This window comes from Corvus moneduloides, chromosome 16, assembly GCF_009650955.1.
Source record: "Corvus moneduloides isolate bCorMon1 chromosome 16, bCorMon1.pri, whole genome shotgun sequence".
Classification (NCBI taxonomy): Eukaryota; Metazoa; Chordata; class Aves; order Passeriformes; family Corvidae; genus Corvus; species Corvus moneduloides.
The window spans coordinates 7,972,525-7,986,683 of record NC_045491.1 but is presented as its reverse complement, the minus strand read 5'-3'; the positions used below and the strand labels follow the sequence as shown (position 1 = coordinate 7,986,683).

At 45.5% G+C, this 14,159-nt stretch overlaps 1 protein-coding gene across 4 annotated transcripts in view; it reads left to right on the top strand.

Moving 5' to 3' along the window:
* TOM1L2 (target of myb1 like 2 membrane trafficking protein) overlaps window positions 1–14,159 on the top strand; it is a 57,251-nt gene that overhangs the window by 37,575 nt on the left and 5,517 nt on the right. For 2 of the 4 annotated variants that reach the window (XM_032126089.1, XM_032126091.1), the window contains 4 exons: window positions 311–386; window positions 3,482–3,547; window positions 11,153–11,212; window positions 13,756–13,792. In XM_032126089.1, the coding sequence (XP_031981980.1) occupies window positions 311–386; window positions 3,482–3,547; window positions 11,153–11,212; window positions 13,756–13,792 (239 nt within the window). The remainder of the gene's footprint in view (window positions 1–310; window positions 387–3,481; window positions 3,548–11,152; window positions 11,213–13,755; window positions 13,793–14,159) is intronic. The other 2 variants (XM_032126090.1, XM_032126092.1) reach the window with 2 other exon arrangements.

Genomic DNA, 14,159 nt, shown 5'->3' with positions numbered 1-14,159 from the left:
GGAATGACAGGACAAGGGGGAATGGTTTCAAACTGTGAGAGAGTAGGTTTAGATTGACTATTGGGAAGAAATTCTTCCTTGTGAGGGTGGTGAAGCACTGGTACAGGTTGCCCAGAGAAGTTGTGGCTGCCCCATCTCTAGAAGTGTCCAAGGCCAGGTTGGATGGGGCTTGGAGCAACCTGGTCTAGTGGGGTGAAACAAGATGATCTTTTAATGTACCTTCCGACCCAGGCCTTCCTATGATTCCATGATTACTCATGAGTGACTGCTGGACTTCCTTCTAGTTCTGTGGTTTGTTCCTTTCTTTCAGCGTGACGTACGAGGATCCACAGGCTGTCAAAGGACTGGCGTCTGCCCTGGATGTTCGGAAACAGAACACGGGAGGGGTAGGTCACGGCTCTGTGTTTGTTATCCGCGTAGAATCCAAGCTGTAGGCGGCTGCTTTGACTGAGCGTCTCATTCTGTATTCCAGCAACGTGGTAGTAATGGCTATTTTGAAATTGATATCTGAGAACAAGTACTTGCTCAGTAATGATCTCTAAAGAGATGCTGCTGAGCACTCCAGTCTAAAAGACTTCAGAATCATAGTGGGTAAATTCTCCTGTGTCCTTGCAGCTTGCCTGGGGAGTCCAGCTCTTTGGCTGGAATCACTGCTGAGAAGAATTACATGGGGAATGTCCTGTGAACACTGGTGTGCATTGGCTTGGTTTGGTTTTGCTTATGAAAGTCTTAATCTACTAGATTTTGCTCCAAGTGCATGGATACACGAGTGAGTTACAGGGAGAGAAATGATGCAGACTTGTAATGCTTCACATTTTTTGCCATAACTGCCCTTGCATGCAGCCTGTTCTGTCTGCCCAGGGCAGGCTCCCGCTCTTTGTGTGGGCAGGAGAGCCCCATGTGCTGTCACCTCGCAGCAGCTGACACTAAAAACACGGGTGAGAGAGCTTGGCCAGCTTTGTCTGCATCCCCCGGTGAAGGCAGAAGTGAAGGAGCTTTCAGATCATCCCTCGACCCCTTTCTACCACTCTGCTTTTTAAAACTGTGCTGCTCTTTTGTACGCAGCTGTGTGTAAGTTTTTAGAGGACAGAGCAAGTTCAGAGCCTTTTCCAGCCCAATTTTGGGCTGTGATGACCACTAGGGAGCACGGCAGAGCCAGCATAGCATGGGAGAGCCAATGCAGCGTGCACATGCCTCTCACCAGGGAGAATTGCCTCCCCATGCCTTGGCTGATCCTGCCCTGGTTCTTTCATGACATGAAGTGGGAGTGCTCTGGGCAGCTGGCATGCCTGGCAGCTTGTGCTCCAAGCCAGGGAGAATTTGTGTTGGGAGCCAGCTGGGGTCAGATCACAGCTGCCTGCCTGCTCGGGCCATCGTTCAGTGGAAACAGGGCCTCAGCTCTTACAGAGCATTCCCCACCTACCTGCTTCTTCCTGTCCCTGTCCTCCTGCACGAAGGGTAATTTATAACCCAGGTCAGCCTCATGACCTACTGGAGCTCAGCCCCACAAAAACTCATGGCACTAGTAGTGAGGGAAAAGGGGAAGCATGAGGAGGCAGGGGCAGAATTATTCCTTCACAGGAATTCCTGAATTCAGTGGGACATCCCAAACCCCCAGTATCACTGAGCTGTTATTAGCAGGACCTGGGGAAGGATTTGAGATTCTGCCTTTGTTCCTGGCTAACCAAATGCAAGGAGCTTGCATTTAGCTGGTCAAGGGGGCTGTATTCCCCCCAGTGGCCTTGGGGTCATGTCCTTATTTATTAACACTTTTGTTCCCAGCCAGTTCTGCTTTAGGCACCAGCACAACATGTCATTCACACCAGCAGAGCTGCTGCTCTGCCCCAAGTGTTGTCAGTTCAAAGGGCTGTGGCTAAGTTCATCTGAGGGTCAAAGTTTTTTGGGGCAAATGCCTTATGGGTTGTGGAACTTGGGGCTCTAAGGTGTTGTTGAGACTTTCAGCCTCTTTTCAAAGGTCCGGGACACTGTATCATGTAATCAGAAGAGCTTGTTTTGAAATGCAGTCACTCTGCAATTGTAAACACTTTTTCTGAACTGTTGTGAGGCTTGTGGATGTCTCTTCTTAAAGGAAATAAAAATTAAACTCTCCTAAAGTTACCAGTCCCAGCATGTGTAGCAAAAACCTGGCACTGCTCAGTAAATGAAAAGACAGGCTTTAATTTGGTTAGAGCTAATTTAAGAACAGCTCTAGGGAGGAGCCAAAAGCTTTGCAACACATTCTTCACACACATCTCGTTCCAGCACAGTTGTCCAGTGGTAGAATTCAGCACATCCGACGTTTCTAATGTAGTCATTCTCGGAATGGTCTGCAGAGAGGAGGCTGATCACGTGGCATTAGCTGTCTTTTAATGTGATTTAGCAGCTGGAAACAAGATGAGCTAAAAATACACTGTTTTCTTAATATTGCTTTTCCATGTTGGGAATTGCTTTTGTTGCCACAGAGTTGTTGCATGATCACAACTGGGAGGAGAGGTGTCCAAGAAACAATTCTCTGGTGTTACACAGAGAGTAGATGAAATTGGAATGATTTCCCTTTTTTTTTTTCCTCAGGAAATGAGACATAAAAGATTGCAGCTGATTCTCCATTATCTGTGTTAATGGGGACAGGAGAGGTGTCCCATGTGTGCAGGTGTCTGGGTGATATACATAACACACCATTGGCTCTCTGCTGAGCTCACCCAGTTCTGGGCTGGAGCCACTGCGCTCTGCCAAGCCTGGGCAAGCCCCTCCAGAGCTGGAGATGACTCTGCATCCCACCCTGGCTCAGGGAGGAGATGCTGAAGGACAAGAAACCATCTTAGAGTGTTTGTGGTGCTGTGCCATGCAGTCTGCAGCCTGCTCAGGGGGGCTGGATGCATCAGCAGTCCTTTAACCTCTGCGCTTTTCAGGAGGGGCAGTTTGAAAGGCTGCCAGGACACTGCAGCAAACTGCCCTGACTTCCCCTCCGCTCAACACCATTGCAGAGCTGCTGTGCTGTTAGTGAGGGGCACAGTCTGTCTGCTGAGGTCAAGGAAGTGAGCACGGTGTGCTGCAGCCCACAGCTTCATAAACAAGGGGGACTCCACGGAGTGTGACACGAGAGTTGCCAGTGCAGTCTGACTGACTGCAGTAGCTTGTACAGCCTCACTTTTCCTTCTTCTAAGAAGATGACAGACATCAGCCTCACTACTAGCCAGTGTTTGGTTTATTTTATTATTATTTTTATTTTTAAGGGCATCATGGAAGCAGTGCTAAAAGGCTGTGAACTGCCAGTAGGAAGTGCAGAACTGGGGGTGAGCTCTGTCCCCCCATGGACAGAGCTGACAGGCAGAGGGGGACACAGCTGCTGCCAGAAGCTACTATAGGCAACTCTGTGTGTATGTGTGTGTCTGTGTATGTGAAGTTTTTAACTGTTTTATTACTTTATCACGGGTTGTTGCTGTGGTTTCTCTCTTTATGGACCTTTCTGTTCTCAACACAGAGGAGAGGTAAAGGTGGGAACTCAGACATGGAGCCCATAGACAAGTGGCTAATTACACAAGGAATGGTGAGGACTTCACCAGTGAAGCGATTCCTACTGCCCACCCCAGTCCCTGACCTAGAATAACCATCCTCCGTTCACCTCTCGTCCTGCCCTATTGAACCGCTTGAAATCGGACAGTACAAGGAGTTTATGTCCCACCTACATCATTACCTGGGGCAAAGGGAAAGATTTGCACCAATTTCTGGTTTATACAGCACAAAGACCTGTAAATAACTGAATCATTTGTAGGATCCCACGTCACTTTCAGAAGAGGCCTGGGGATCCAATTGGTTCCTTCTACTGTCTTGATTTATTTATTGCAGTATCCACTTTTCGAGGGATAAACACAAGTCTCATGGATCTTATTCATAAAGAGGACACTTGCTATCTGTCTTTAAAGGAGCCTTTTCTGGTAGTGCTTAGCTTCATGGTCTGGAATAAACATACGGAAGTTGTAGGATCATATGTAGTTGAATCGAGTAATGTAGTGATAGTTCTTTATGCAAGGAAGGGAATGGGAGAGCTGCTACCCAGACTGACATCTTCAACCCCACTGGCATTAGGAATCAGACTCAAAAAGGTACAATAGTGTTTCTGGCTTTAAGAATTTAATTCCTGTGTCTGGTGATGCCAGTGCCTTGATAAAATCAGGCTTCTGAAGATCACTGAACCTGTGCACATTCTGACCTTGTTTGAAGTTGTTCTTCATCAATGTGCTTGCAGAGAGAAGTTCAAAGCCTGCTTTAGGTGCAGAAGCCAGAGGAAGGGAAAAAATAGCCTCAGCTATGCCTTAAAGCCAAGTTTTAAGATCATTTTTTTTGGACAATGTAATCCATCACTTTAAGTGTTTGAGATTAGTACCAATAATGTGACCTAACTGTAGAAAATCCTCCCAAGACAGTCCTGGCTGCAGCTGAGTTCAGAGAGGTGCAGGGAGAATTCCATTTGCTCTGGGGTGTGCTGGCAGTGCAGCACGTGGGGCCAGGCACCAGAAAGCCCGTGGAGCAGAAATGTCTCACTCCAGGAGAGCCCTGAATGTCCCAGACTAAGCTGCACCATGCTTAAAAAGAGAAACAACCCAGAAAGTTTAAAGTTCAGAAAATCCAGATTGTGCAATATCTACTCTGTTAAACACTTGCATTTCTTCTTCTGGATTTATGGCTAATCCAGATTATTTCTCAGGGTCAGCTTGGAAATTTGGCAGAAGTTTGCATGGCTGGTGCACACACAGTGATGGGACAGGTGTTGTATCTGCCTGCCCATGCAAGCACACAAAAGCAGTTCCATGCCTGCTCACACATGTGGGTAAGTCCACTGTGGGTACCTGTCCCTGGGAGCCAGAGTGTCATTTTGGTGCTGTCAAACACCCACAGCTCACAAGATGAGAATGAAAAGCTGTAAAATGAGCAGCAGTATGAGTTTTGCCTCTGATACTGTTGACTGTGGCTCACAGAGGCTCTCGCTGTTCGGTGGCTCTGTTGCAGCCAGGGATGTGCTGTGCCACTGTTAGATGTTCATCTATAATGAATAATCCAGTGATTGAGTTAGTTCCTCTTCTTTGCCTTTCCACTGTTTACAAGAGCGGGGGGAAGCATGAAATCGGCACCCCTGCTGTTCACACCACTCACACCACTGCTTTATTAAAAAAGCAAACAGCATATTCCTTCATTGGCTTGTGGTTATTCAGTCTGGAAAAAGGATACTGCAGCATTCATGGAGGCATATGGCTTTGGGGAGGGAAGGGGGCCAGTCACTGCTCTTACAAGCCTGTCACCTTGTTTGTATGCTAAACATGAGAGAGAAATACCTAAAATAAAACTAAACTAATCATTAACTCTGTTTCTCTCTTAACTGGCTGTAGTTCTTAACAGTATTTATTAATATGACCTGTAAGCATTTACAATGCCAGTGGATAACTAGGATCCCAGGTATGAACTTGATTTGCCCACTCTGTGGGGTACTTTTTATACTTTGAGGAGGAGGAAAGAGGGGTGAGCTGACACTGCTGTTCCCTGTGCCTGTACAACACTGAGACCACTCAAAGGGAATTCTCCACCTGCCAGAGTGGTTCTCGCATCCCTCATGACCTGACGTTGTTCTGTCCAAACTGTGATACATTTCAGCTTTGGGTTGAGTCCTTCCCACTCCATTTCTGTGCATCCCAGTTCACCACACACCTTTGCAGTCTCTGTCTCTCCTCTCCCAGTGAATTTGGCAGTGTTGTTCTTGTTTCAAGTTAACCTGTGGCTCAGTTCTGCCATCGAGGTGATGCCAGGACCATGGAAACAGACACAAGCCACACCTTTATCCATCCCAGCACTACCTACAAGAATAAAGTAGACAAAATGATATTGGCAGAAAATGTTTCTGGTATTTATATGACTGAGGGATGGCAGGTGAGCTGTTCCAGTGACAGATCTGTGTGCAGTGTGAGGTCAGGGTGTTGCCATGCAGGTCTCACACAGGGCTCCGTATCAGCAGCAATTAGGCAGAGACTTTACCACAAAGCCATGTTTTAGTGCAGGTAGTCTCAGTTCCCTTCTCATGAGATTGGACAGCTATTGAGATTTCCATTAATATATTCCTTAGAATAATCTGTCAACCCACTCACATGCCAAATGGGTTATTTGTTCTGAAAGTGAGAAGTAGGTGTTGCTTAAGCCACCACATCAGGACATTAATTGGGACAGTGGCAGAGGAAGGATGAAACTGAACCAGAATTCACAGAAAGTTATATGAGCACCATTCAGCATTCTGCCTTGACCGCCAGGTTAGAGAGGACAGCCCTCTTTGTAGGGAAGATAGGTGAGTAAAGATGAAAGGAAACCTCTGTTAATTAGTAACCAAGTGGGATGCCGCTATGTGTACCTTCAAGAGAGAGAGATAGGATCTGAGATGTGGAAATGATTTGGGTAACATGAGACTGTTGAATACCATCATCTACTTGGAGACTGAAGTGCTTGAACTGTGGATAAGCCCAAAAATAGACACATGAAGATCTCATTTCTTCCATGTGGTGGAACCCCTCTCCCTGTTGAAGGCAAGCAGGGGTTTTCACTTAGCTGAAGACCGCGGGGATCTCCTTACCTTCCCAGCCGCGGTGTTTTTCAGAGCACTGTGCAAGGACAACCCAATCCCCCATGTCAGTGAGGGCTGGCACTGTCTGGACACGCCTGTCAGATCCAGATGGGCTGGTTGTTGTACGGGCACAGCAGGCTCTGCTGGGGAACGTGCTGCACCCAAGCTCTTGCCTGGCGCGGCCGTGCAATGCGTAATGATTACGAGTAATCAAGGAGTTAATTTAATCCTTACATGTAAAGTCAAGCGTGTTCTAATATTGAGGCCAAGCAGCTATTTCAAGATCACAACAGCTTTAAATAGATGGTAAGGCTGTAGTAGTAAGCTGGAGTAGCCTACTAGTGTGCTCCTAGTGCTGCTGTAGGAATGACAGACCTCTACTACTGCTAACCAACAAGGAGGAGTGAGTAGCAACTAACCAAGGACTGATGTCAGCTTTGTTAAACATCTAAAAAGAAGTGGAATTAACTAAGCTATTACAAGGCAGTAGTCTAGCAACAATTAGCATAAACCTTGTTAAACATTTTAAGAACATTAATGAGCTCACCTAGAGACCTGAATTGTCATTTCATACCTGCTTCTTTTCCAGTGGGATCATTTTTAATAGAAATAAAATGTGATAATAATAACCTTAAACTGTCTTTTAAGGGTAGAATATTGGATTTTATGACTTTTGAGGAAATATATTGGCAATACTCTTTGGCTTTTGATTGCTAGTGAGAACATCAACACAATCTAACTTAGATAAGTAGGAACTTGAATTCCAGGTTCGTGTGGGTTTTGTGGGATTGAACACACACTTTTGTTCTCCCAGCCCTCCTTTTCCATTTCCCTTTCAGGACTGTTGAGATGATCCCATTTGTAGGATTTTCCAAAGACTAAATAAAAAAAGGAATTTAAACAATCAGCCCAACTTTTAATTAAAGCCAGTTACTTAAAGTACCCAAAAATATTTTGTGACTTGATTTCCATTTACTTTGAGTATAGACTTTAAAAAAAAATAAATCATAATATCTTTATACAAATAGCTGTTGCAGGCAGCACTGGGGAGCTTTCTTGCCAAGACTGAGAGCTTCACTAGACCATGGAAGTTTGCATAATCAAAGTATTAACAAGACAGTGTCCCATTCCAGAGTTTTTTCCGTGTAGTCTGTGGCTGCCACTGCTGCTTGTTCCCAGAAACTGTTGTCTTTTTTTAATGTGTAAACTAGTTAATTCATTTTTACATTGCCTCTGTTGTGATTTAGGGATTAGTTATAACAAAATTCCCAGGCACATTTTTCAGTTTAGGGCTTCTGAAAGGGGAAGACTTGCCCAACTGACTGGCAAAAATTGAGCTTCTCTGTGTGGTCAGTTTAAAATGAAACATAAATGGTACAATGTTATCGTAAAAATAATATAAAACTTCCAGCTGCTCTCTGAAGAGTTTCCTCCCTCTTTATTCTTGAACAAATTAAACCTGACACATGTAACCCATGTTTTATGAGGAAATGGGGCTCAGAGTCTGAGGAAAGTAAACTGGAAGTTTGAGCATGGAAGGAGCAACAGATACAAACCCTCAGCACTTCTGTGGGTGTGCTGGGAGACAGGGGAAGCTTTTTAAAAGGTCAGTGCTGAATAGCAAACGGCTGACACACTCAGATGTTTATCTTACAGCTTTGTCTGCTTCTCTGCAAGAAGTGCTCTTGCACTTCTGAGGGCTTTGTTTGTTTGTTATAAGTAGCTCTAGCTGAAAGTGGAATTCCTTTTTTTGCTTTTTTTTTCTTTCTTTTCTTAAAATTCTTCCAAAGCACCACAGCATAAACTCTTGTGCTGCTGAGCTGTTCTTCGAGGACTTCTGCAAATTCAAGAGTCCTGTGATTCTCAGGAATTCAGTACTTGATCAGTCATCTGTCATGTTTTCAGGATAATCAAGATTTGAGCTGCTGTTCCTTCTAATACAGGGGCACAGTACTACCATGCTTTTTATAACAGCTGCTCTTATATTCATAAAATCATAAAATTCTGGAATGGTTTGGGTTGGAAAGAAAGATCATCTCATTCCAACCCCCTGCCATGGGCAGGAGCACCTTCCATTATGCCAGGTTGCTCCAAGTCTGGTCCAACCTGGCCTGGAACACTTCCAGAAATGGGACGGGCCACAGCTTCTCTGGCAACCTGTGCCAGGGCCTCCCCACCCTCACAGGGAATAATTTCTTCCTAATATCTAATCTAAATCTACCCTCTTTCATCTTAAAGCCATTCCCCTTTGTCCTACCACTTCAGGCCCTTGTCCAAAATCCCTTTCCAGCTTTCTTGGAGCCCCTTAAGGGATTGTGTTCCTGTGAATTTTATTCACAGAAAAGGAAAAATAAACCAGTTATTTTCCTCCTCCCTTCCATGCCCACTTCCTTATCCTTAGAGAAACATAAGCACCTCTCTGAGCTGCAAACCAGCCAACAGCTCCGAGGCTGCAGCTTCCACAGCGTTACCTACTGCATGCAGGTTAAGCAACCCAGGAGAGAGGCAGCAGTGCAACTTCTGCAGTAGGTTTTAGGTTGCTGTAGGCTGAATAAATTAATTATATCACTGAAGCCAATATTTTATAAAGCTGTTAAACCAAGGAGACAGTTCTACAAGATGCAACTTGTCCTTGGGAAGGAATGTGTTGGAAGATGCTTAGAGCTCTTCTCTTGTCAGTGGCTGTCTGGGCCAGCTTGCAGCAGCTTCAGCTCACTGTGATAGCATTGTGTGTGCATGATTCAGGAAATCAGAAAGGGGCAATTATCTGGTCCATTCCAAAGGAAACTGCAGGAATTTATTTTCGGTTTGGGATCTTTATGAATTCGCTGGAAGCAAAATGACACCTTGTACCTCTGACCCCAGGAAATGTCACTTTGTCCAGCAGCCTGTCAAGTCAGAGCCCAGCCACCTTCCTGGTGCTGCTCTTTGGGGGAGATGCTTTGGATTGAGTTCTGGATTTCCAGTTCTTTGACACAACTAACCCACTTTAGCAGGCCTCACCTCAAGCAAGGGCTTAACTGGCCTCCTCAGTACAAGGGGCCACTTGATTCTGTGAAAAAATTCCTGAGGAGCTTTACTAAACAGCCTCAGTCTCTGGGATCCAGCATCTGTCTGTCTTCCTCTGCTAGACCTGCCTGAGAAATCTACATCTCCCAAGAAATGCATCTGCAGAGCCTCTTCCAGCTCTTCTTTTTGAATCACAGAGTCATTAATGTTGGAAAAGACTTCCAAGATCATCAAGTCCAACAATTAACCGAGCACTGCCAAGGCCACAACTAAGCCATGTCCTTAAGCACCACATCCACAGGTTTTTTTATCACTTCCAGGGAGGGCAATTCCTGTGAGAGGTTTCAGGCAAAGCTGTGGAGAGCCCCTGACACCTTTTCTGCCTAGGAGAGTCCCTCTAACAGTGCCAGGTCTCCTGCCTGCCAGCCCCACTGCTCAGCTGCCGTGCCCTGGCCTGGAACTCACGTGTCTGACATTGTTTTCCAACTATTTTTGAGGCTGTCCTTACCTGGATCTATTGTGGTGTTTTCCTGTTTATGTCAGTAGGCCTCTGTTGTATTTAAGCAATGTAGTTAAGTCAGGAAATTCTACACCTAATACTCAGTAATTTCCCTTTGCTGACCCAGTTACCCTTCGCACTGTGTGAAATCGCTGCCCTTCAGCTGCCTCTGCGCTGCCCGTTGCAGTCACACCGGTATCGTGACCAGTTCCACTGCAGGGGCAGAGGCAAAACCTTCCATGCCTGGGTGTTAAACTGCTCTGGAGCCTGACCTGCTCTGGAGAGCCCTGCTGCAGCTCTGGTACTGTGCTCTCCTCCTCTGCCCCATCCTCCTCCTCCTTCACCTTTGAGACTCTGCACTTTGCACTGCCACATGTTGGGCTCTGCTGCTGAGGGTCACCTTTGGCAGAGGAGTGGGAACTGGGAGCTGGGAGAGTTTTGCTTTAAACCCTTGTGCCAAGGCTTGCCAGGGCTCGGTGGTGTGGTGGGAGGAGGATCTGGGAGGAAGCATGACTGTACCCTGAGCTCTGACTTCTCCACCTGTGGGGAAAACCAAATTGTTTTCATAGGAGTGTTGCCTGAAGACTTTGAGACCCTCTTTCTTCTAACCCTTCACTGTGGCTAATATCCATTTAAAAAAACCAAAAAGGTGTAAATTTAACATTTCAAAACCTTACTGATATCCAGTATTCTACCCTTAAAAGCATTTCATAATCAAGATTAGAATCATCAGTCCATCTTGATGGTTTTAATATGTGGTTGAGAACTTACTCGTCTTATGCTGGCATCCAGTCACGTCATTCCCCATAATCTTTCTCTTGTTTTTTTTAGCCCTGTTGTTCATAATTTCCCTTCCAAGTTGTTTCCTTATTTGAAATGCCATTTATATTTTGTTGCCTTTTTTTTTTTTCCAGCACATCTTACATCTTTGTTTTTGTTTTGTTTTTAATCTTATTTCTGGCGTTTTCCATCGCTCTGTGGCCATGATTGTGGATGTGTTTTGGTTTTTGCCTGCCTTGCTGTTCTCTCGCTGCACTCCTTAGATCCCTGTTGCACAGTCCTCTGTCATGGATGACATTGAGGAGTGGCTCAGTACCGACTTGGTGAGACTCTTTATATTTTCATTTTTCACTTGCACGGTTAACTTTCAATGCATTGCTGAGTTCCTGGTACTTCTCATAGTGGGAAGCAGTGAAACTTCCCAAGCAGAGAGATTGGTTCCCTTTGAAGGGAGTATCTAAGCAGGAGGAGTCAGGGTCACATTCAGCAATTCAATCAAAACACTTCTTTTCTGAGCTGTTTTATTTTCCCTTCTCCATGTGAGCATCACAGAATAGCATGTGTTCCAGAAAACGTGGGATTCTGGTCCCCAAATGGGGAAGCATTAAATACAGGCTGAATTTTTCTGCACCAGACTTAAAGTCCATGTTTAAAGCTGCATTATTTAGACAGGATCTAAGTTCATGCTTATGTTGAGGCATGCTTTTAAGAGATGCTGGATCAGGGCTTAGATTCCTTTCCAATCAAGATGTCTTTGTTAAACTGGCAGGCAATCTTGACATGTTTCATAATAGTAATAATAAAAATTTATAACAGTCTCTCTTCAGTGTTTATAACTTTCAGTTTCTCCTAAATTATGATTGTCTGGTAATTATTCAACAAACAAACAAACAAAAAGAACTAAAAGTAGCTTTGCCTTCACCCTGGAGTTTGTTTTGCTGTCCCAAAACACATTTGGTTTAAGCAGGATACAACAAGTACACATTCATTCTGTTTTGTTTTTTTTCAGTGTAAGCATCTGACTCAAATCAACCAAGTGCATTTTGGGGGGTGGGTGCTGGGTTGTATTCACATGGTTCTTTTAAACATGGTTTTAGTGAACTGAACTTGCGCTCACCATATCCCCAAGGATCATCTCCTTCCATTCTTCCAGCTTCAGACAGAAAACTCCCAACTCTTTAGGGTCTCCCCCACCCCCTTCCTGCTGCCTGCTCAGCTCCCAGCTGGGAGCTGTGGGATTCAGGCTCCATTCCCCAGCTCTGGAAGCAGAGCTGCAGGCACGCTCTGGCACGTCAGCCCTGTGCTCTGGCACTGGAGAAGCTGGCTGTACGGGAAGGAAGCAAATTCTCCAGCTCTCCAGAGGTGCCTGAAGTGCTTAAACAGATTCTGGGTTCAGTGTTTGATTTTGGCAGACTGGCTGGCTGTCTCTGAAATGTCACTGAGTTCCAGCTGCAGGTAGGTTTGTCAGACCTCAGTACAGGAGTCATTTTCAAATTTAATTACAAACTGGCCTCATTTTGATGAAGAAATATGGTAAATGTAGCATGTCCACTCTGCTTAACCAATAAACTTTTGTCTTTGCCATTTAAATTAATTTAGAGGGAGAGAAGATCTGATGGAGAGATATGGAGGTAGCTCTGTGCATCTCTCATCCCCAGGACAGACTTGCTCAAAAGGAACAAAGCAGAGAAGTGTCCTGGAAATGCCTGAGCAAGCCTGGGGATGTCCCTGGCACCCCATCCCAACCCTATATTGCACCCTGTGTGCAGCAGAAAGATGCCTGTGAAAATTTGGACTGGATTTTTGTTTTTCGCTCTGGGTCCCCACCCCCTTGTTTTGTTAACAGCTCATTTCAATTCTTTCCTTCCCAGGTGAGGAAGTTGCAGGTTAGGTTAGATAATTGTTATTTCCTTACCCTTTTTGGAGTACACTGGGACAAACAGCAGCTCTGCCTGTGAAGAGGCTGCTGTGTGAACATTTGGAAACCTCAATGCAGTAGAAAGCCAGGAGATGCTCAGGCTCTAAAAGCCTTTGTGAGGCCAGTCAGTATGTTCCCACTGCTGGTAGAGAAGCCAGGTATAGACAAATACTTTACTTTTTCAAAGCAGGTTCAACATGAGATTTTCAACTAGTATTTTTACCCATCTTTAACATCCTGATAGATTGACAAGGATGCCTATCCCTGGACTTCTAATTTCATTATTTGAAATGCACATTGAAATGCACAAACTGGTGGAAATGCAGTGACCCTGTGTCATTCCCAGCTTTTGATTCTCATGGACAGACACTAACTGCTGTCAATATCTCTCATCCAGCTCACCCTGGTCTTGTCTTTGTGCAGCATGGACACAGGAAAGCTGCTATATTTTAGTATGAAACCTAAAATGAACTCTCACAGGAGGAATGTTGGCCCCAAACAATTTTGCACGTGTCCTTTGTCAGCTAAAACTGCATTTTACTTGAAGACACAATGCAAACCCCAGTCCTGACTTTTTTAAGGACTGTGTGACAGAAAAGATGCCATCTGTGTGTGTGACTCACACAGCTCAGATTTGGACCAGAATTACTGTCTGGAGGGGAAACAGTGCTGGACTGACATTCAGATCCAACAGGGAAAGCTTAGCTATCCACCAGCAATCTTCAGAAGCACCTCAGTGCTTGTTCTCCTGCTCTGCAGCGCAGTGAAATGTCAGTCCCCTCTGGCCTCCTGATGTGGGAGCCCTGTGATTTCCCCAGGTCCCCCTGCTCCGATGGTTAATATGTGGAAACAAGTGGTGGAAACTGTCCAGTTGTATTAAAGGTGGAGGGGATGACAGGGAAGGGGAAGCACTGCCTGTGCTCACATGCCTTTTTGTTCCCATTGCAGAAAGGCAACGAACTGGAAGAAGGAGTGACCAGTGAAGGTAAGCAGAGATGCCCGTGGCTATGAGCCATTCTCAGGTTAGTGCTCAGATGGAATTTGCTCTGATCCCTGCTGAGATGCTGCCTTCTCCCAGCCTGATGTTCCCCAGCAAATGCTTCCATGCTCAGAAAAGCAGGAGGAGAGCATTTCACAGCAAAGGTTCATATTTATGGTGTGGGGAGCCCTCCTGGCTCCAAGTGCTTCCCTGCCATCTTCCTTGGCTGTGCTCTGTGTTTGTGCCAGCAGGAATGTGTCCCCAAGCTGCTCAGCCCTTTGGAATGATGTTTCCCTGGATCTGTCACAGCCGGTGGCATAGTGTGGGTTTGATTCCAGCTGCTGCCTGAGCTCGGGTGTCTCCAAGGACAGCT